The sequence below is a fragment of the Borostomias antarcticus genome (genome assembly GCF_949987555.1).
Source record: "Borostomias antarcticus genome assembly, chromosome: 6".
In the NCBI taxonomy this organism is placed as follows: domain Eukaryota; kingdom Metazoa; phylum Chordata; class Actinopteri; order Stomiiformes; family Stomiidae; genus Borostomias; species Borostomias antarcticus.
This window is the reverse complement of record NC_140239.1, coordinates 678,877-701,376: the sequence shown is the minus strand read 5'-3', so window position 1 is coordinate 701,376 and position 22,500 is coordinate 678,877. Positions and strand designations below refer to the sequence as shown.

Sequence of the window (22,500 nt, the reverse complement as noted above, 5' to 3'; positions counted from 1 at the left end):
AGTGACAGAGAGAGAAAGTGACAGAGAGAGAGTGACAGAGAGAGAGTGACAGAGAGAGTGACAGAGAGTGACAGAGAGAGAGAGTGACAGAGAGAGAGAGAGAGACAGAGAGAGAGTGACAGAGAGAGAGAGAGTGACAGAGAGAGAGAGAGTGACAGAGAGAGAGAGAGAGAGACAGAGAGAGAGAGTGACAGAGAGAGAGAGAGTGACAGAGAGAGAGTGACAGAGAGAGAGTGACAGAGAGAGAGAGTGACAGAGAGAGAGAGAGAGAGACTCAGTAATGTAGTGTAGTGATGTGGAGTGCTCACCGTGTCCTCTGTGGTAGTAATGTAGTGTAGTAATGTAGTGTAGTAGTGTAGTGTAGTAATGTAGTGTAGTGATGTGTAGTGTAGTAATGTAGTGTAGTAATGTAGTGTAGTAGTGTAGTGTAGTAATGTAGTGTAGTAATGTAGAGTACTAACCGTGTCCTCTGTGGGCGCCTCATCGCTGATGAAGGACACTCTGAAGTTGGTGCAGACCAGCGTGCCGAACACTCCTCTCAGGGAAAGATCCTCCTGAGTGTACTTCAACACCGTACTAGCTCCACAGAACACTACCTCCCCTACACACACACACACACACACACACACACACCATCAGCGCCACAGAACACTACCTCCCCTACACACACACACACACACACACACACACACACCATCAGCGCCACAGAACACTACCTCCCCTACACACACACACACACACACACACACACACACACCATCAGCGCCACAGAACACTACCTCCCCTACACACACACACACACACACACACCATCAGCGCCACAAAACACCACCTCCCCTACACACACACACACACACCATCAGCGCCACAGAACACCACCTCCCCTACACACACACACACACACACACACACACACACACACACACACACACACACACACACACACACACACACACACACACACACACACACCAGGGCTGTACGTTAACTTTTTTAGCTCCTAGCACTGGTGCTACAGAGGTAAAAAATTTGTAGCACAGGCCAAAATCTTTTAGCACAGGCCAAAAGTTTGTAGCACAGGCCAAATTTTTTTTGCACAATTTTAAAATGTCTGCTCTGGTGAGCCCAGCATTGAGTAGTTTAGAGACAGTACCAGCCCGGTTCGGTTTTTGTTTAGCATTGAATGCATCTCTGGCCAAAAGATGACGGTGAGAAGTGTTGTGTTTGCTAACGTTATCTCGTTTAAAAATGTTATTGCCTACAACATAAGGACTGTTGTCGCTCTTTTTCGAAGTTTCCTTACAGTACGAACAAAACAATAGCCCTTTCGCTTCGTCGAAGATTAGCCAAGGGAAGTCTTTTTTCCACTCTGGGTTGTACTTGTATGTTTTCTCTTTAGTGGTAACGTCTTTTTCTGTTTCAGCTGGAACAGTTATGATGCTGGGTTCTTCTCTTCCATCCCTTTCTTCCTGGCGAGCTCGTTTGCCATCTTTCTCGAGCGGCAGAAAAAAGCGCTTCATCTTTGAGCCTAGCTCACCTGCTCAACTTAAAGCGTTCCTTAAGCGGAAGTTGTGAAATGGACCCACTGCATTGTGGGAAATGGTGTTTGGTGAACAGGCAATTCTATGGTGAGGGAAGGACAAAAGGACTACAACTGAAAAACAAATGGCAACAAAACAGCCGGTAGCACGTGTGCTAGTATGCAAAATAAGTCATAGCACTGCCCATTTTTCCACTAGCACGTGCGACATATATGTCGCACTGTACAGCCCTGCACACACACCATCAGCGCCACAGAACACTACCTCGCCTGACACACACACACACATCAGCACCACAGATTACCTCACCTAACACACACACACACACTATAAGCTCCACAGAACACTACCTCCCCTACACACACACACACACACACACCATCAGCGCCACAGAACACCACCTCCCCTACACACACACACACACACACACACACACACACACACCATCAGCGCCACAGAACACCACCTCCCCTACACACACACACACACACACACACACACACACCATCAGCGCCACAGAACACCACCTCGCCTGACACACACACACACACATCAGCACCACAGATTACGTCACCTAACACACACACACACCATCAGCACACCACCTCCTCTAACACACACACACACACACACAAACACACACACTACATCAGCACCACAGATTACGTCACCTAACACACACACACACACACACACTACAGAGGCACATGAGCAAACATTCACACGCCCGTCTCACCTGGTAACAAGTCAGGGTGATTCTCTTTTCTGGAAGGTTCCTTCTCCCACTTCTCGGACTTGATCTCCTAGAGAGACCAGGGAGAGACACATCTGGGACTGAGTCTGACTCGTGACCAGTAGCATGATGCATGATGGGAGTGAGAGGATGCTCAGTATCGTGGAGGCGTAGAAGTGGCGTGGTTGTGTGGTGGTGTAGGGCTCTCAACGCCATTAACGCCGTCGTCATGTGTACTGTGTTTAACAGCTTCAATGTGTTTCTGTGCTTAAAAAGAAACCATATGCTAGTCTGACACTAGTCTTTAAGATGCTAGTCTTTAAACCACTAGTCTTTAAGATGCTAGAGACCTGATGTGAACTCTGCTTTGTTATGGAGCCTTACTAGGAAAGCGCTTGACAGAAAACCACCGGGCGGCCCTGACCTGAGAGAGGGGGGGGGCTGTTCCCCCTGACCTGACCTGAGAGATGGGGGGGCTGTTCTCCCTGACCTGAGAGAGGGGGGGGGCTGTTCTCCCTGACCTGAGAGATGGGGGGCGCTGTTCCCCCTGACCTGAGAGATGGGGGGGGCTGTTCTCCCTGACCTGAGAGATGGGGGGGCTGTTCTCCCTGACCTGACCTGAGAGATGGGGGGGCTGTTCTCCCTGACCTGAGAGATGGGGGGGGCTGTTCCCCCTGACCTGGGAGATGGGGTGTGCTGTTCTCCCTGCGCAGGGCGGCCCTGACCTGAGAGATGGGGTGTGCTGGTCTCCCTGCGCAGGGCGGCCCTGACCTGAGAGATGGGGTGTGCTGTTCTCCCTGCGCCGTGTTGACAAGTTACAACATGAGGAGAATTGATCAACTGTCTTCAGCTGCATTCCACAGCGTTCAGCGTCCCCAACGCCTTTCTATTAATGAATACAGGACTCCTGCACATTAACTGAGACTGCACTTTCGCCCAGACCAAAGTCTGGTTAGGATACACGTGTTCATCAGGCAATGTTCCTCCCCACTAGCGGCAGGTCGGCTGGGTATGCAATATGCATGCAAGCCAATCACATCCATCGCAAAGGATTCCTACCCCACCTGTCAACATGAGTTCTTTGGCACTGATTATGCCCAAGCTGCTCCTGCTAGCTTTCATCCTAAATCCTTAATTTGTGCTCGGGTTCGACGTAAAGGGCATCCAGGGAGGCACGAGACCAGAGAAAGAGCGCATTGCATAACCTAGGTTAACCATGGCCTAGTCTCGCATAGCCAGACCTATCTCCACACTTCGTTTACGCCGTGCCAGCGCTAACCATGGCCTAGTCTCGCATAGCCAGACCTATCTGCATAACCTAGGTTAACCATGGCCTAGTCTCGCATAGCCAGACCCTAGGTTAACCATGGCCTAGTCTCGCATAGCCAGACCCATCTCCACACTTCAGCGCTAACCATGGCTTAAACTAGGTGCCAGAAAACATGTAGGGCCAGTTTTGCTGTTGGCTGGCTTTCCTTCAAATCAATATGTGCCAAATATAGTCTAATGTTGCCCATAAAACAATGGCTGTTGATTCTAACACAGATTGGAGCATCTCCGATGATGATTTTCAATTTGCACGGCAGTTCCTGGCTCCAAATTTATGAAAACAGCCCTAAATCGACCATTTCAAACAAATAAGAGAGAACCTAACTTGGCAGGATTTAGGCCAGCTGCTGTTTTTGAGTCATTCTTCTGCTTATTACTGTACACAGTCCAGCCTACTGTCTGGGTGAGGCATGTTCCCACATTCTGACAGCATAGCAGCGCATCCCCAGGGGATAGATGGGATTCCCCAACACCATGAGGCAATACTGATAAAGACTTAGGACAAGTACCTATAATAACCAATTGGACCGTTTTTCCTATCCATTGAACGTCTGGCTGTATTTCATTCGTCTATGTAATACTTTTAAAAAGAGAAGTAGGCCAAGTGTATCTTATGAACCAGGATGTTGTCTGTGTGTTGTCTGTGTGTATGGGGTCTCATGTGTGTGTGTGTGTGTGTGTGTATGGGGTCTCATGTGTGTGTGTATGGGGTCTCATGTGTGTGTGTGTGTGTGTATGGGGTCTCATGTGTGTGTGTATGGGGTCTCATGTGTGTGTGTATGGGGTCTCATGTGTGTGTGTGTGTGGGGTCTCATGTGGAGGTCTGTGGGGTCAGCGGGTTCATGACTGGTATGATAGCCGGACAGGTGACACCATGACCCGGATAGGATGTGCACAATGTCCGGAAAAAACAACCGCCCAGGGGACACCGACCCCTCCAGGCAGAGGAAATGGACCCTTTGCACAGCAGTTAAACTAAATCTGAACTGCATGTTGACCAGCGGGCACACCCAGACTCAGCCCCAGCCCCAGCCCCAGCGGGCACACCCAGCCCCAGCGGGCACACCCAGCCCCAGCGGGCAGCCCCAGCCCCAGCCCCAGCGGGCACACCCAGCCCCAGCCCCACACCCAGCCCCAGCCCCAGCGGGCACACCCAGCCCCAGCCCCACACCCAGCCCCAGCCCCAGCGGGCACACCCAGCCCCAGCCCCAGCGGGCACACCCAGCCCCAGCCCCAGCCCCAGCCCCAGCCCCAGCGGGCACACCCAGCCCCAGCCCCACACCCAGCCCCAGCCCCAGCGGGCACACCCAGCCCCAGCCCCACACCCAGCCCCAGCCCCAGCGGGCACACCCAGCCCCAGCCCCAGCGGGCACACCCAGCCCCAGCCCCAGCCCCAGCCATGTCGACTACCTACCTAACAGCACTAGCATAACCCTAGCTTTAGTGGTTGAGACCAGGGAGGTTGAGACTGACAGAAACAACGTTTCAACTGAGAGGCTCTCATGTAGCCGAGTTAACTGCCCTACTTGGCTCTATCTATATCTCTCCTAACAGGCTCCCGCTACTAGCAGCACTAGCACTTCTGTTATTAGCATGATAAGCTCCCTTAAAACACTCACCTCCGGGGTCACATATGACACGAACGACGGCCTCGCAGATTTGGACTGAGTCCCGCTCCCCAAACTCAACATGGTGTCCACTTCCAGCCAGGCTAGTGAAGCTAACCCTCCAGCCAGGCTAGTGATGCTAAACTGGGCTAGCGAAGCTAACCCGCTCAGCTGGACATCCGGACTACACACGCACCTCCCATTGGCTGGTCTCCCGCAACGCCCCCAGAGTCCTGCCCTCCCATTGGATGCTGATGCTGTCAACTTACCTGCCACACCTCTTCCTCGTATGGGACCAGGCGGGGACAACTTCTAAAAATGGATCACACACTATCACAATTCATAATCTCACTGAAACAATATGACAGTCATATAGACGTTACTAACTCATTGTCAAACACTGATTTTTATCAGAGGTCGGGCGGGAGTGGTAGAGCGGGTCGTTCAATGATCGTGGGGTCGACGGTTCGAATCCCGGCTCCTCCTGTCCACATGTCCTTGAGCAAGACACTAACCCCCAAACTGCTCCCAATGACACATTGGGTGTGTGAATGGGTGAATGAGAGGCTATTGTAAAGCACTTTGGATAAAAGCGCTATGTTAGTGCAGTCTATTTACCATCAGAGAATGTCTGCCTCTCCGTGCACAGAAGATAAGACACTTCTATGAACACAATCTTTACTTCTGGTCGTGTTATGATTGTGAGTTTCGGTAACAATCATTTTCTTTTGTGTAATGTGACACTGACTATTCATAAGAGAAACAATCTGACCTGAACAATAACGTCATACAATCAACATGATCCCTCTGGGACGCGTCCTGCCACACAGTAACATGAGGGCCAGGCTTCATCACACAGTAACATGAGCGGCAGGATTCATCTCAGGAGGAAGGTCATGTTAGAGGCGTCGAAAAAGGTGGGGGTTTAAACGCTCGCCTGCTGCAGACATTGATTTGACCTTTGATCAGTCTCTCAAACATGTGAAAGGGAGTTGAAGGGTGAAAGGTGAAGTGAAACAAGCAGTCGGTCACCAGAGACCCAGGACAGGAGAGCTTCATTCAGGAAGTGTGTTTATTATGTAAAGCAGAGGAACCGAGGCTGAATGGATCGACACTGAACTGCAATTACAACATCAACATGACACTCCCGCGTTCTCACAACCCACACATTATTCAAATAAACTATGCAGCGTTAAACCAAAATAAAGGGCAAGCAAAGCCATACATTTTTCCATTAATTGATAAAACAAAAGTTAGAAGCCATAATACAATAACAAATCTGAACACGGCCATGCTTTCTTCAATAAAACCAAAACATTTTGATCTATTGCAAGATTATAGGAATATTTTCATATATAATAGCGCTACGCTTAGGGATAACTTTACTACTAACACAAATGTTTCAGGAGTCAGTGTATTCTTCAGAAATGTAGTACAATGCCACAGGGGCCTGTGAACACATTGCAGTCCAGCCTTTGGACAAGAAGACCATAGCATCACACCACTTGCATAACGCACTTAAAAAGAAACCATATTCAAAATGACATCTTGGTAACAACTGTGGACCGAACCGAATCATGTGCTTAACAAAGGGTACGAGCTAACAGCCAAGCCTCTGAATGCAACTAGAAAAGACGACTGTAGCCGTTGACATTGAAACCCAAAGTTGTTTCCTCCTGATTCAGTAACAACTGTGATAAACAACTAGATCTGGCTCTTTTTAAAGTTTTCATATTGCGAGGAACATCCCCCACCCCCCCCCCCCCAACATAAAAAAGAACTCCAGAAAGGAGCTGTTGCAGATTTTAGGAAGCTGTTGTTACGAGTACTTATGAGTACTTACGAGTACTAATGAGTACTTCTATCTGAAAAGCATAAAGGGTAAAAACTGCTTTCGCTAGGAGACGTTTAGGTCCGAACCACAGGTCAGATCAATCTATAGCTAAAAAAAAACTGTAGACAAATGTATTTTTTTGCAGTGGCCAGTAGCGCTGCGATCCTACAGGTTGACCGTCTGCTTCACAAGACCAAGCTAATGGAGGACTGGACCCAGACTACGACAGAGGCTCCCAGCTGGAAAGAGCAGTGACAGAAGAGAAAGCTACACACACAGACACTACTTTTTAACCAGTGAGGGGCGCCGGCGGCGCGTCCTAGAAGCTGTCGTAGTCCTTCTTGTCCTTCTTTCCCTCGCCCTCGAAGCTGTCCGTCCCGTCGCTGTTGTCGCGGCGCCGCTTGCGGTTGTTGCGCACGTTGAAGCGCGGGTTCATCTGGGGCAGCGGGTCCATGCCCAGCACCTTGTGGACCTGCCGGAACGCCAGCAGCCTCAGAGCAAACTGGGGGCAGAGATAAGGGGAGGAGTTTCAGAACCACAAGACACTACCTTACTAAACTCTAAGACTGTCATCAGACTCCCATGATGGAATCTAAATGCTGAAATCTCATCCTCACATTCATCCAGCTGTCTGTAAATATACTCCCTGCCATCTCACGTCTTGTCAACACTCCTCATGGGACGCTACACATCCGGCAACTGCAATGCTACATCTTGTTTGTCTGGCATCCAATCATCTACCACTGGCACGGTCGGTACCGGGGCGCTAGCGCGGTCGGTACCTGGGCGCTAGCGCGGTCGGTACCTGGGCGCTAGCGCGGTCGGTACCTGGGCGCTAGCACGGTCGGTACCTGGGGCGCTAGCACGGTCGGTACCTGGGGCGCTAGCACGGTCGGTACCTGGGGCGCTAGCGCGGTCGGTACCTGGGCGCTAGCACGGTCGGTACCTGGGCGCTAGCGCGGTCGGTACCGGGGCGCTAGCGCGGTCGGTAGCTGGGCGCTAGCACGGTCGGTACCTGGGCGCTAGCACGGTCGGTACCTGGGCGCTAGCGCGGTCGGTACCGGGGCGCTAGCGCGGTCGGTGCCTGGGAGCTAGCACGGTCGGTACCTGGGCGCTAGCGCGGTCGGTACCTGGGAGCTAGCGCGGTCGGTACCTGGGCGCTAGCGCGGTCGGTACCTGGGCGCTAGCGCGGTCGGTACCTGGGCGCTAGCGCGGTCGGTACCTGGGCGCTAGCGCGGTCGGTACCGGGGCGCTAGCGCGGTCGGTACCGGGGCGCTAGCGCGGTCGGTACCTGGGCGCTAGCGCGGTCGGTACCGGGGCGCTAGCGCGGTCGGTACCGGGGCGCTAGCGCGGTCGGTACCTGGGCGCTAGCACGGTCGGTACCAGGGCGCTAGCACGGTCGGTACCTGGGCGCTAGCGCGGTCGGTACCTGGGGCGCTAGCGCGGTCGGTACCTGGGCGCTAGCGCGGTCGGTACCTGGGCGCTAGCGCGGTCGGTACCAGGGCGCTAGCACGGTCGGTACCAGGGCGCTAGCACGGTCGGTACCTGGGCGCTAGCGTGGTCGGTACCAGGGCGCTAGCACGGTCGGTACCGGGGCGCTAGCACGGTTGGTACCTGGGGCGCTAGCACGGTTGGTACCAGGGCGCTAGCACGGTCGGTACCTGGGCACTTGAGGTGATGTCCTCCCTCTGCTGCTCCTCCATGGCTGTCAGGGTGTCTGTGGGATTCTTTTCACATGGGTCCACCAGCCCCGGGCCACCTGGACAACACACACACACACACACACACACACACACACAACACACACACACGCACGTCACGTATAGAAGCGGGTTCACCCCAAAAATACATTCATGAATCATGAGCATACATTTATGAATCAAGAGCCATCAGCTAATCAATCAGCTCATTATTACAGCCACACTGCCCCAGTAACTCAGTCTTCCTCTAGGAAAACAAGTCTCAACACCAGACCCACGCTGATCCGCTACGTGAGCTATGCTAACTACATTACTGCATGCTGCAGATCTCTATGGCTCTGGGACACTTCATGCTAAAGTGTGGAATCTCGTACTGTAATGGAATGGAAGGTAGCATCGTCATGCCAGGCAGGCGCGTTCTGAACGGGCACTGCACTAGTGGGTCTACATCTACACCCTCCTTGGGTTTGAGCACAAAATGGCCATTTGAAAGAGCCGTACCAGGGAGCAGGATCCCGGAGGAGATGCATTCAAACACGCGTCTCAGGGCGTCGCCGGGGCTGAGGGGGCCGGACGCACTGCTGATGGCCTTCTCTACCAGCAGCTCCATGGCCTGGAGGACAGCACAGACGGGACATATCAGGAGCAGGATGGACAGAGACAGAGGACATTGTTATCAGGAACAGTGTGGACAGAGACAGAGGACATTGTTATCAGGAGCAGTGTGGACAGAGACAGAGGACATTGTTATCAGGAGCAGTGTGGACAGAGACAGAGGACATTGTTATCAGGAACAGTGTGGAGGACATGGAGGCTGGCTTGTCACTCTAGAGAGCATCTTGATAAGTTAAGTAGTAGTTTAGGGTGCTGGATGAATACATGACTATAAGGATGGTAGCAGGCAGACAGGAACGCACAAAACCACTTCATAAACCCATTCCCATGGAACATTATTTACATACATTTCTCAAAGTAAGGGACTGGATCAGTCTACATGAATCTCACCAAGTTGACTTAAAGTTGTTTTAAGATTTATCACGGTCCTCAAAATAAAGTATGATGAAAGCCTTGCCCAGTGCCTCCAGCAGGGGGTCCAGAGTTACTCACCCAGCTTGGGAACGCAGACCAGGTGGGCACGCGCTGACACAGGTCCCGGAGGATACGAATAATAATCACGCAGGATTGCAGGCCGTTGGCTCTAGCCTTTGATGCAATAAAGTCAAGTTTAGTGGATGACAAGTGCAACAGAGCAGCAGAGATGAGACCAGGATGAGCTCTGCAGCGGAGTGAGAAACACTGCTGGACAGAATGGAAGCTTGGAATTGATTTGAAAAAAGTTCTGGGCCATAATTGGTTGGAATCAGCTGCCATTTCCAGCAGTATTTAACCTCCTCGTTAGTAAGAGAGTTCAAAGTTTGCAAGATGCACAAGAAAGGGGGATTTCCTTGTCACCTTATAAACCCTGACCTCAGGTTTATCAAGTAATCCACAAACAAAGTACTGAATAGTGGAAGAGTTGCGTTTGAAAGGATAGCATAGGGACTGAAAGAGTTGAGGGGATCTGCTTTAGTTTGCCTGTGCTTGTGCTGGGACCGGCAACCACACAGGAAACTAACCCGATACCCCTTTTCTCTCAATCCCTATTCTACAACAAAATAAACCACAAGGTACAAACGCTCCACATGAAAGCTCTTATTGATGACACACTCTTATGCAAAGACACTCTGCAGCCTTATGGAATCATGTTTTTGATGACTATAATATACAGCCTACTGTATCGCTGGTTTAAAAAGGGAATACAAGGATGCCAGTTATTTCTTTAAGACCGGAATGCTACCATCTCTTCTAAACATCAAGTGCAATATCAAAACAGTAGAATAAAATATTTTCCTGGTCAACCATTATCATTACAGGTGGCATCCTTGAATCTTTTTGTCGTTTTGAAATACTTTCATCAAATTGTATCAGATGCTATTCTTATGAATCAAAATAAAATTAAAACCAAAAAGAAGAGCAACAAATGCATCTCATAAGGCTACAATAAGAAGGTAAGATGATGTCCGAACCTGGAACCACTTTGCGTGGCGCAGGGCAGCCAGAGCGTCAAGGCACTTTTGCCTGTCCAAGACGTCCGCTGGGTCGCTCACCGTACCCGAGGTTACATCTACAAACGGAGTCCAATAGTCAAAGTCTGTGGTGAGGAACGGGTGTTTGACCAGGTCAGCAAGACTGGTGAAGAAGAACACATTGCCACACATACCAGGGAGGGGGGGGGGTGATTGGGGATTGGTTCTCTGCCAAACGGGGGAGCTAACGGGGGATTGTGTGCCGGCGCCTCCTTGTCACCGTGGACCAACGCCTCTAGCGGTGTGGATGTGACATGCATGTTGTGTGGAACGTCTGCTCAGATGTGCGGTATGCGTTGCTAACCAGTAACGGAGAAAGGGATGGGGGTGTAGCTCAGACCCACATCTCTACCTCTGGCTTCACTTCACTTGATTTGCAGCCAATTGCATTTTATCAGAAGTGTTCATTGTTGTGAAATGTTAAATGTATAAAAATGAATGTTAAATATGTAGAACGTGTATGGTGCATGTCCCTCAGGTGCTCAGGACCTCCTGTCCTCTACTGGGGGGCTGCTGAGGGACTCAGAGGCTGGTGATGGTATTAGTGTGACCATGGGGGAGACGAGGCAGGGGAGGAGAGAGGGATGAGCCGGGGGGGGGGGGTCATCGTGGCATGGCGATGGTAGGTGTGGCAAAGTGTTTGGGGGGGGTGGGGGGGAACCTTGGTCAAAAATCCTTCCGGAGCTGGGCGGGTCGTACCGAGACTCTGATGAGAGACAGGTTACCAGTAGATGGTTGTTTTTTTACCCCCAAAAATAAAATGGAGGGAGAGAGAGAGATAGATAGAGAGAGAGAGATGGAGATATAGAAAGAGAGAGAGAGAGGTAGTGCGGGAGGGCTTTGGGCTGGACTTGTGAGCATAGCTACGGATACATGTTGGCAGCGATGCGTGCTGGAAAGAAATACAAAAACATGAAGCTCCCAGCAAACAAAGGGGTTAGGACATCCCAGCATGCATACCTGCAGTCAGTAGGGCTGGATTAAAACCCCAACAGTCTGGTGTACTGATGGCTGCACCCAGGTCCAATCAGAGATTCCGCATCATAACCCGACTCCCTGAAGCCTGACAATACTCCCCTAAGCGCCGCGCGGGTCTGAAGACCCACACACTTCCTACATTCATTTCTCACCGGCGTCGACTTGATTTGACTCCCATTTCAATGAATGCATAAGGCAACAGCTGGTGTGTAATCAAACAGACCCATCACCTCGGCTTCCTGTTGACAGAGTAGCGACCCAATCTTTATCTAAATGGATGGAGACGCTAGTTCACTCAGGGGAGCACTTGTGAACAGGGGACCTCAGCATGGTGAACTTCTCACCACCAGACAAAAGATCGATTTGTTTCCTGTGGGGACATGTGACAACATCCTGTCTTGTGGCCTGGAACCTTTTTTTTTTTTTTCTCCTGTCATTCATCCCTGGCAAAATCCTGACTTGGAACACACCGGCGCACTTCAAACCTCCGCACGAACCTTCCCTCCACATCTACACGTGCGATTCATGCCAAACTTTGAGTTGCGAAGGTTTCTCAAGTCAGGATCAGGTCAGGAGCCCAGTTCCCTTTCCCAATCTGTCTTTGTCGTCTGCAGTAAATTCAGAGACTCTGAAGCTGGTTCTAGCAGAATAAGGTTCTAGCAGAATATGGAATGACCCGGTGGTTAAGGGTTCTGCTGGTGCTGTGGGAACAGAATCCCCTAGAACACAGGAAACAAAAATGAATCTTACCTGGGACTAGCTAGACTCGACAAAATGCAAACACTGATCATGCTTTTGGTTGTCAAAAAGGGACAGTGTTTTGAGAGGCACTGGAGGAGTTACAGAGCATAAGGCCTAAGAGCAACGCTGCTGGCACTTGTGGACCCCCCCTCCACTCCCCCCCCCCCCCCCTCCTCCCCCTCTATCAGGAAGTGCTGAGCTCAGCATGATTAGGACGCCACTGGAATTAATCGAGGCTTTGAATTCAACAATAGGCTCCTCATTTCCAAGGTTCACGGCACTGGTTTAGTCTCAATGCTGGGACAGCCACTGGTTTAGTCTCAATGCTGGGACAGCCACTGGTTTAGTCTCAATGCTGGGACAGCCACTGGTTTAGTCTCAATGCTGGGACAGCCACTGGTTTAGTCTCAATGCTGGGACAGCCACTGCCTTCAAAACAAGTCTCAGCATCTCTGCTTCTGTCATCAAGTCTGGTAATAGTTCAGGTATAATAATAGTTCAGGTATAATAATAGTTCAGGTATAATAATCAGACTCTATAGCGTTGCCCATACTGCTCCATAACAAGTGCAGACGCAGAACTCGCATCTCTCAGCTTTTGAAGGCACAGAAAACGAGACCGCAGCTTAACGATACTTCTCATGACAAAACTCAAGCACTTCCTTAGTTGAAGACTGGACTTGCATTTTAAGTCACTGGGAGAAAAACTACGCACGAGAGTCAGATGCCAAATATTTACAAAAAATATATATAAAAAAACGGTTTGACATCTGAGCTCATCTGGTCAAGCTGTCTGAGATGGTCAAGCTCTGTCTAAGTGCCAGCAGGTTTGAGCTCTTCAGGATGAGAATCAACATGGAGGATCTGATCTCAGCAGAGAGAGAAGAGGAGGAGGAGGAGGAGGACAGGAGGAAGAAGAGGGTGGGGGTGGCGATGGCGTTCCCGACCTCCGTCGCGACCGCTCTCCTCGCGGATGATGGGCGAGGTCAGCGTGATGGTCACTTGCATCTTGGGCTCGGCGCACGACGTCAGGATGATGGCCGCCTCCTGGATGGAGCCCTTCACTTCATACTTCTCCGGCGTCACCAGCTGAGAGACGGGCCGAAAGGTTAGCATGCAGACGAGGGTTCGAAGGTCCTTCTACAGCTTGGGAGAAATGAAACTCCTAACATGTCAAATAGTCAAAGACGTCCCATCATCACAATTATTATTAACACAATCATTATTAACACAATCATTATTAACACAATCATTATTAACCGTTATTATGAACACAGGACAGCTCGGGGGCCCTCCCTACATGGCAGCTGGTGAGGCGCTGAGGAACATGCAAAGCATCATGGGAACCAGAGTCTTGCGGTGAAGAACATTTACACTAGATGATCACTCTTGGTTCACCAGGTGAATCCCTCACATCAGTTAACGGGATGGTGGTTGTAGAGGGGGGCAGGACTGTATCGGAGGTACAGGGGGGTAGTTAACGGGATGGTGGTTGTAGAGGGGGGCAGGACTGTATCGGTGGTACAGGGGGGTAGTTAACGGGATGGTGGTTGTAGAGGGGGGCAGGACTGTATCGGTGGTACAGGGGGGTAGTTAACGGGATGGTGGTTGTAGAGGGGGGCAGGACTGTATCGGTGGTACAGGGGGGTAGTTAACGGGATGGTGGTTGTAGAGGGGGGCAGGATGTATCGGGGGTACAGGGGGGTAGTTAATGTGATCGGGGCAGTGGAGGGGGGCAGGACTGTATCGGGGGTACAGGGGGGTAGTTAACGGGATGGTGGTTGTAGAGGGGGGCAGGACTGTATCGGGGGTACAGGGGGGTAGTTAACGGGATGGTGGTTGTAGAGGGGGGCAGGATGTATCGGGGGTACAGGGGGGTAGTTAACGGGATGGTGGTTGTAGAGGGGGAAGGACTGGATCGGTGGTACAGGGGGGTAGTTAACGGGATGGTGGTTGTAGAGGGGGCAGGACTGGATCGGGGGTACAGGGGGGTAGTTAACGGGATGGTGGTTGTAGAGGGGGCAGGACTGTATCGGAGGTACAGGGGGGTAGTTAACGGGATGGTGGTTGTAGAGGGGGGCAGGACTGTATCGGTGGTACAGGGGGGTAGTTAACGGGATGGTGGTTGTAGAGGGGGGCAGGACTGTATCGGTGGTACAGGGGGGTAGTTAACGGGATGGTGGTTGTAGAGGGGGGCAGGACTGTATCGGTGGTACAGGGGGGTAGTTAACGGGATGGTGGTTGTAGAGGGGGGCAGGATGTATCGGGGGTACAGGGGGGTAGTTAATGTGATCGGGGCAGTGGAGGGGGGCAGGACTGTATCGGGGGTACAGGGGGGTAGTTAACGGGATGGTGGTTGTAGAGGGGGGCAGGACTGTATCGGGGGTACAGGGGGGTAGTTAACGGGATGGTGGTTGTAGAGGGGGGCAGGATGTATCGGGGGTACAGGGGGGTAGTTAACGGGATGGTGGTTGTAGAGGGGGAAGGACTGGATCGGTGGTACAGGGGGGTAGTTAACGGGATGGTGGTTGTAGAGGGGGCAGGACTGGATCGGGGGTACAGGGGGGTAGTTAACGGGATGGTGGTTGTAGAGGGGGGCAGGACTGTATCGGTGGTACAGGGGGGTAGTTAACGGGATGGTGGTTGTAGAGGGGGGCAGGACTGTATCGGGGGTACAGGGGGGTAGTTAACGGGATGGTGGTTGTAGAGGGGGGCAGGACTGTATCGGGGGTACAGGGGGGTAGTTAACGGGATGGTGGGTGTAGAGGGGGGCAGGACTGTATCGGTGGTACAGGGGGGTAGTTAATGTGATCGGGGCAGTGGAGGGGAGCAGGACTGACTGTGAACTGTTTGGAGAGGTGTTAAAGGGGGGTAGTAGATGGGATAGTGGTTGTATAGGGGTGTGTATAGGGGTGTGTATATAGGGGTGTGTATAGGGGTGTGTGTATAGGGGTGTGTATAGGGGTGTGTATAGGGGTGTGTATATAGGGGTGTGTGTATAGGGGTGTGTGTATAGGGGTGTGTATAGGGGTGTGTATAGGGGGTGTGTGTATAGGGGTGTGTGTATAGGGGTGTGTGTATAGGGGTGTGTATATAGGGGTGTGTATATAGGGGTGTGTATAGGGGTGTGTATAGGGGTGTGTGTATAGGGGTGTGTATATAGGGGTGTGTATAGGGGTGTGTATAGGGGTGTGTATATAGGGGTGTGTATAGGGGTGTGTATAGGGGTGTGTATAGGGGTGTGTATAGGGGTGTGTATAGGGGTGTGTATATAGGGGTGTGTATATAGGGGTGTGTATATAGGGGTGTGTATATAGGGGTGTGTATATAGGGGTGTGTATATAGGGGTGTGTATAGGGGAGTGTATAGGGGTGTGTATAGGGGTGTATATAGGGGTGTGTATATAGGGGTGTGTATAGGGGTGTGTATATAGGGGTGTGTATAGGGGAGCGTATAGGGGTGTGTATAGGGGAGCGTATAGGGGAGCGTATAGGGGTGCGTATAGGGGTGCGTATAGGGGTGCGTATAGGGGTGTATATAGGGGTGTGTGTATAGGGGTGTGTGTATAGGGGTGTGTATATAGGGGTGTGTATAGGGGTGTGTATAGGGGTGTGTATAGGGGTGTGTATATAGGGGAGCGTATAGGGGTGCGTATAGGGGTGTGTATATAGGGGTGTGTATATAGGGGTGTGTATAGGGGTGTGTATAGGGGTGTGTATAGGGGTGTGTGTATAGGGGTGTGTATAGGGGTGTGTATAGGGGTGTGTGTATATAGGGGTGTGTATAGGGGAGCGTATAGGGGTGTGTATAGGGGAGCGTATAGGGGTGTGTATATAGGGGTGTGTATATAGGGGTGTGTATATAGGGGGGTGTATATAGGGGAGCGTATAGGGGTGTGTATATAGGGGTGTGTATAGGGGTGTGTATAGGGGTGTGTATAGGGGTGTATATAGGGGTGTGTATAGGGGTGTGTATAGGGGTGTGTATATAGGGGTGTGTATATAGGGGTGTGTATATAGGGGTGTATATAGGGGTGTGTATATAGGGGTGTGTATAGGGGAGCGTATAGGGGTGTGTATAGGGGTGTGTATAGGGGTGCGTATAGGGGTGTGTATATAGGGGAGCGTATAGGGGTGTATATAGGGGTGTGTATATAGGGGTGTGTATAGGGGTGTGTATAGGGGTGTGTATAGGGGTGTGTATAGGGGTGCGTATAGGGGTGCGTATAGGGGTGTGTATATAGGGGAGAGTACAGGGGTGTGTGTATAGGGGTGTGTATAGGGGTGTGTATATAGGGGTGTGTGTATAGGGGTGTGTATAGGGGTGTGTATATAGGGGTGTGTATAGGGGTGTGTATAGGGTTGTATATAGGGGTGTGTATATAGGGGTGTGTATAGGGGTGTGTATAGGGGAGCGTATAGGGGTGTATATAGGGGTGTGTATAGGGGTGTGTATAGGGGTGTGTATAGGGGTGTATATAGGGGTGTGTATAGGGGTGTGTATAGGGGTGTGTGTATAGGGGTGTGTATAGGGGTGTGTATAGGGGTGTGTATAGGGGTGTGTATAGGGGAGCGTATAGGGGTGTGTATAGGGGTGTGTATAGGGGTGTGTATAGGGGTGTGTATAGGGGTGTGTATAGGGGTGTGTATAGGGGTGTGTATATAGGGGTGTGTATAGTGGTGTGTATAGGGGTGTGTATAGGGGTGTGTATAGGGGTGTGTATAGGGGCGTGTATATAGGGGTGTGTATAGTGGTGTGTATATAGGGGTGTGTATAGGGGTGTGTATAGGGGTGTGTATATAGGGGTGTGTATATAGGGGTGTATATAGGGGTGTGTATAGGGGTGTGTATAGGGGTGTGTATAGGGGTGTGTATAGGGGTGTGTATATAGGGGTGTGTATATAGGGGTGTGTATAGTGGTGTGTATATAGGGGTGTGTATAGGGGTGTGTATATAGGGGTGTGTATAGGGGTGTATATAGGGGTGTGTATAGGGGAGCGTATAGGGGAGCAGGACTGACCGTGAGCTGTTTGGGGAGGTGGTACAGGGGGGTAGTAGATGGGATAGTGGTTGTATAGGGGTGTGTGTATAGGGGTGTGTGTATAGGGGTGTGTATAGGGGTGTGTGTATAGGGGTGTGTATAGGGGTGTGTATATAGGGGTGTGTATAGGGGTGTGTATAGGGGTGTGTATAGGGGTGTGTGTATAGGGGTGTGTGTATAGGGGTGTGTATAGGGGGGTGTGTATAGGGGTGTGTATAGGGGTGTGTATAGGGGTGTGTGTATAGGGGTGTGTATATAGGGGTGTGTATAGGGGTGTGTATAGGGGTGTGTATATAGGGGTGTGTATAGTGGTGTATATAGGGGTGTGTATATAGGGGTGTGTATAGGGGTGTGTATATAGGGGTGTGTATAGGTGTGTGTATAGGGGTGTGTGTATAGGGGTGTGTGTATAGGGGTGTGTATATAGGGGTGTGTATATAGGGGAGCGTATAGGGGTGTGTATATAGGGGAGCGTATAGGGGTGTGTATAGGGGTGTGTATAGGGGTGTGTATAGGGGAGCGTATAGGGGTGTGTATATAGGGGTGTGTATAGGGGTGTGTATAGGGGTGTGTATAGGGGTGTGTATAGGGGTGTGTATAGGGGTGTGTTTATAGGGGTGTGTATAGGGGTGTATATAGGGGTGTGTATATAGGGGTGTGTATATAGGGGTGTGTGTATAGGGGTGTGTATAGGGGTGTATATAGGGGTGTGTATAGGGGTGTGTATAGGGGTGTGTATATAGGGGTGTGTATAGGGGTGTGTATAGGGGTGTATATAGGGGTGTATATAGGGGTGTGTATAGGGGTGTGTATAGGGGTGTGTATAGGGGTGTGTATAGGGGTGTGTATATAGGGGTGTGTGTATAGGGGTGTGTATAGGGGTGTGTATAGGGGTGTGTATAGGGGTGTGTATAGGGGTGTGTATATAGGGGTGTGTATATAGGGGTGTGTATAGGGGTGTATATAGGGGTGTGTATAGGGGTGTGTATAGGGGTGTGTATAGGGGTGTGTATAGGGGTGTGTATAGGGGTGTGTATAGGGGTGTGTATATAGGGGTGTGTATAGGGGTGTGTATAGGGGTGTGTATATAGGGGTGTGTATAGGGGTGTGTATAGGGGTGTGTATATAGGGGTGTGTATAGGGGTGTGTATAGGGGTGTGTATAGGGGTGTGTATAGGGGTGTGTATAGGGGTGTGTATATAGGGGTGTGTATAGGGGTGTATATAGGGGTGTATATAGGGGAGTGTATAGGGGAGCAGGACTGACCGTGAGCTGTTTGGGGAGGTGGTACAGGGGGGTAGTAGATGGTATAGGGGTGTGTATATAGGGGTGTGTATAGGGGTGTGTATAGGGGTGTGTATATAGGGGTGTGTATAGGGGTGTGTATATAGGGGTGTGTATAGGGGTGTGTATATAGGGGTGTGTATAGGGGTGTGTATATAGGGGTGTGTATATAGGGGTGTGTATAGGGGTGTGTATAGGGGTGTGTATAGGGGTGTGTGTATAGGGGTGTGTATAGGGGTGTGTGTATAGGGGTGTGTATAGGGGTGTGTGTATAGGGGTGTGTATATAGGGGTGTGTATAGGGGTGTGTATAGGGGTGTGTATAGGGGTGTGTGTATAGGGGTGTGTGTATAGGGGTGTGTATAGGGGGGTGTGTATAGGGGTGTGTATAGGGGTGTGTATAGGGGTGTGTATATAGGGGTGTGTATAGGGGTGTGTATAGGGGTGTGTATAGGGGTGTGTATAGGGGTGTGTATATAGGGGTGTGTATAGTGGTGTATATAGGGGTGTGTATATAGGGGTGTGTATAGGGGTGTGTATATAGGGGTGTGTATAGGTGTGTGTATAGGGGTGTGTGTATAGGGGTGTGTGTATAGGGGTGTGTATATAGGGGTGTGTATATAGGGGAGCGTATAGGGGTGTGTATATAGGGGAGCGTATAGGGGTGTGTATAGGGGTGTGTATAGGGGTGTGTATAGGGGAGCGTATAGGGGTGTGTATATAGGGGTGTGTATAGGGGTGTGTATAGGGGTGTGTATAGGGGTGTGTATAGGGGTGTGTATAGGGGTGTGTTTATAGGGGTGTGTATAGGGGTGTATATAGGGGTGTGTATATAGGGGTGTGTGTATAGGGGTGTGTATAGGGGTGTATATAGGGGTGTGTATAGGGGTGTGTATAGGGGTGTGTATATAGGGGTGTGTATAGGGGTGTGTATAGGGGTGTGTATAGGGGTGTATATAGGGGTGTATATAGGGGTGTGTATAGGGGTGTGTATAGGGGTGTGTATAGGGGTGTGTATAGGGGTGTGTATATAGGGGTGTGTATATAGGGGTGTGTATAGGGGTGTATATAGGGGTGTGTATAGGGGTGTGTATAGGGGTGTGTATATAGGGGTGTGTATATAGGGGTGTGTATAGGGGTGTATATAGGGGTGTGTATAGGGGTGTGTATAGGGGTGTGTATAGGGGTGTATATAGGGGTGTGTATAGGGGTGTGTATAGGGGTGTGTATAGGGGTGTGTATATAGGGGTGTGTATAGGGGTGTGTATAGGGGTGTGTATATAGGGGTGTGTATAGGGGTGTGTATAGGGGTGTGTATATAGGGGTGTGTATAGGGGTGTGTATAGGGGTGTGTATAGGGGTGTGTATAGGGGTGTGTATATAGGGGTGTGTATAGGGGTGTATATAGGGGTGTATATAGGGGAGTGTATAGGGGAGCAGGACTGACCGTGAGCTGTTTGGGGAGGTGGTACAGGGGGGTAGTAGATGGTATAGGGGTGTGTATATAGGGGTGTGTATAGGGGTGTGTATAGGGGTGTCTATATAGGGGTGTGTATAGGGGTGTGTATATAGGGGTGTGTATAGGGGTGTGTATAGGGGTGTGTATAGGGGTGTGTATAGGGGTGTGTGTATATGGGTGTGTATAGGGGTGTGTATAGGTGTGTATATAGGGGTGTGTATAGGGGTGTGTATAGGGGTGTGTATAGGGGTGTGTATAGGTGTGTGTATAGGGGTGTGTGTATAGGGGTGTGTATATAGGGGTGTGTATATAGGGGTGTGTATATAGGGGAGCGTATAGGGGTGTGTATAGGGGTGTGTATAGGGGTGTGTATAGGGGTGTGTATAGGGGTGTGTATATAGGGGAGCGTATAGGGGTGTGTATATAGGGGTGTGTATAGGGGTGTGTATAGGGGTGTATATAGGGGTGTGTATAGGGGTGTGTATAGGGGTGTGTATATAGGGGGGTGTATATAGGGGGGTGTATATAGGGGTGTGTATATAGGGGTGTGTGTATAGGGGTGTGTATAGGGGTGTGTATAGGGGTGTGTATAGGGGTGTGTATAGGGGTGCGTATAGGGGTGCGTATAGGGGTGCGTATAGGGGTGCGTATAGGGGTGCGTATAGGGGTGTGTATATAGGGGTGTGTATATAGGGGTGTGTATAGGGGTGTGTATAGGGGTGTGTATAGGGGTGTGTATAGGGGTGTGTATAGGGGTGTGTATAGGGGTGCGTATATAGGGGTGTATATAGGGGTGTATATATAGGGGTGTATATAGGGGTGTGTATATAGGGGTGTGTATAGGGGTGCGTATAGGGGTGTGTATATAGGGGTGTGTATATAGGGGTGTATATAGGGGTGTGTATAGGGGTGTGTATAGGGGTGTGTATATAGGGGTGTGTATAGGGGTGTGTATAGGGGTGTGTATAGGGGTGTGTATAGGGGTGTATATAGGGGAGCGTATAGGGGTGTGTATATAGGGGTGCGTATAGGGGTGCGTATAGGGGTGCGTATAGGGGTGCGTATAGGGGTGTATATAGGGGTGTGTATATAGGGGTGTGTATAGGGGTGTGTATATAGGGGTGTGTATATAGGGGTGTGTATAGGGGTGTGTATAGGGGTGTGTATATAGGGGTGTGTATAGGGGTGTGTATAGGGGTGTGTATAGGGGAGCGTATAGGGGTGTGTATATAGGGGTGTGTATATAGGGGTGTGTGTATAGGGGTGTGTATAGGGGTGTGTATAGGGGTGTGTATAGGGGTGTGTATATAGGGGTGTGTGTATAGGGGTGTGTATAGGGGTGTGTATAGGGGTGTGTATAGGGGTGTGTATAGGGGTGTGTATATAGGGGTGTGTGTATAGGGGTGTGTGTATAGGGGTGTGTGTATAGGGGTGTGTATAGGGGTGTGTATAGGGGTGTGTATAGGGGTGTGTATAGGGGTGTGTATAGGGGTGTGTATATAGGGGAGCGTATAGGGGTGTGTATATAGGGGAGCAGGACTGACCGTGAGCTGTTTGGGGAGGTGGTACAGGGGGGTAGTAGATGGTATAGTGGTTGTATAGGGGTGTGTATATAGGGGTGTGTATAAGGGTGTGTATAGGGGTGTGTATATAGGGGAGCGTATAGGGGAGCAGGACTGACCGTGAGCTGTTTGGGAAGGTGCTCCACGATGCGGGTCAGCAGGCTCTGGCCAGGCTTCTCGGAGCAGAGCAGAACCAGGCTGACGTTCTTGTCCCCGCGGAGCAGGAGCCCCTTGGCCAGAACGCCCACCCTCATCACACCCTTCAGAGCCCTGGACACAAGACCAGACGAGTGGAACCAGAGACACGGCAGACATGGCTGACAGCGTCTACAGCTGGACAGGGAAGAGGGCTCGTCGGCCGGCCGGCTGCTGTGTTCAGACATATTCAACCTCACTAGGTTTTGTTGACAATTGATTTGTGAAACATCCCATCTCTGCTAGATCACTTCTACTCTTGAATTCACACACAATCTCTTACTGGAGCAAGCATCCCATCTCTCAGACCAGGAGGTCCTTTGAGAAAACAGGAGAATTCATTCATGATGCGCCCGGAGGTTTGTCAGAACA

The 22,500-nt window shown here is 50.8% G+C and overlaps 2 protein-coding genes across 5 annotated transcripts in view; both read right to left on the bottom strand.

Annotated features, from left to right (window-relative positions):
• Nucleotides 1-5,351, bottom strand: part of mtmr12 (myotubularin related protein 12) — a 29,992-nt gene extending 24,641 nt beyond the window's left edge. For both annotated transcript variants that reach the window (XM_084439809.1, XM_084439810.1), the window contains exons 1-3: nucleotides 5,223-5,351; nucleotides 2,278-2,344; nucleotides 462-601 (exon numbers count right to left, since the gene is read on the bottom strand). In XM_084439809.1, the coding sequence (XP_084295935.1) occupies nucleotides 462-601; nucleotides 2,278-2,344; nucleotides 5,223-5,294 (279 nt within the window). In that variant the 5' untranslated portion in view covers nucleotides 5,295-5,351. The remainder of the gene's footprint in view (nucleotides 1-461; nucleotides 602-2,277; nucleotides 2,345-5,222) is intronic.
• Nucleotides 5,352-6,286: 935 nt separating this feature from the next.
• Nucleotides 6,287-22,500, bottom strand: part of zfr (zinc finger RNA binding protein) — a gene marked incomplete at its 5' end in the record, with an annotated part of 39,104 nt that continues 22,890 nt past the window's right edge. For 2 of the 3 annotated variants that reach the window (XM_084439783.1, XM_084439784.1), the window contains 7 exons: nucleotides 6,287-7,546; nucleotides 8,706-8,803; nucleotides 9,246-9,357; nucleotides 9,852-9,947; nucleotides 10,811-10,908; nucleotides 13,536-13,677; nucleotides 22,053-22,203. In XM_084439783.1, the coding sequence (XP_084295909.1) occupies nucleotides 7,364-7,546; nucleotides 8,706-8,803; nucleotides 9,246-9,357; nucleotides 9,852-9,947; nucleotides 10,811-10,908; nucleotides 13,536-13,677; nucleotides 22,053-22,203 (880 nt within the window). In that variant the 3' untranslated portion in view covers nucleotides 6,287-7,363. Of the gene's footprint in view, nucleotides 7,547-8,705; nucleotides 8,804-9,245; nucleotides 9,358-9,851; nucleotides 9,948-10,810; nucleotides 10,909-13,535; nucleotides 13,678-22,052; nucleotides 22,204-22,500 lie in introns of those variants that run through there. The other variant, XR_014630494.1, reaches the window with a different exon arrangement.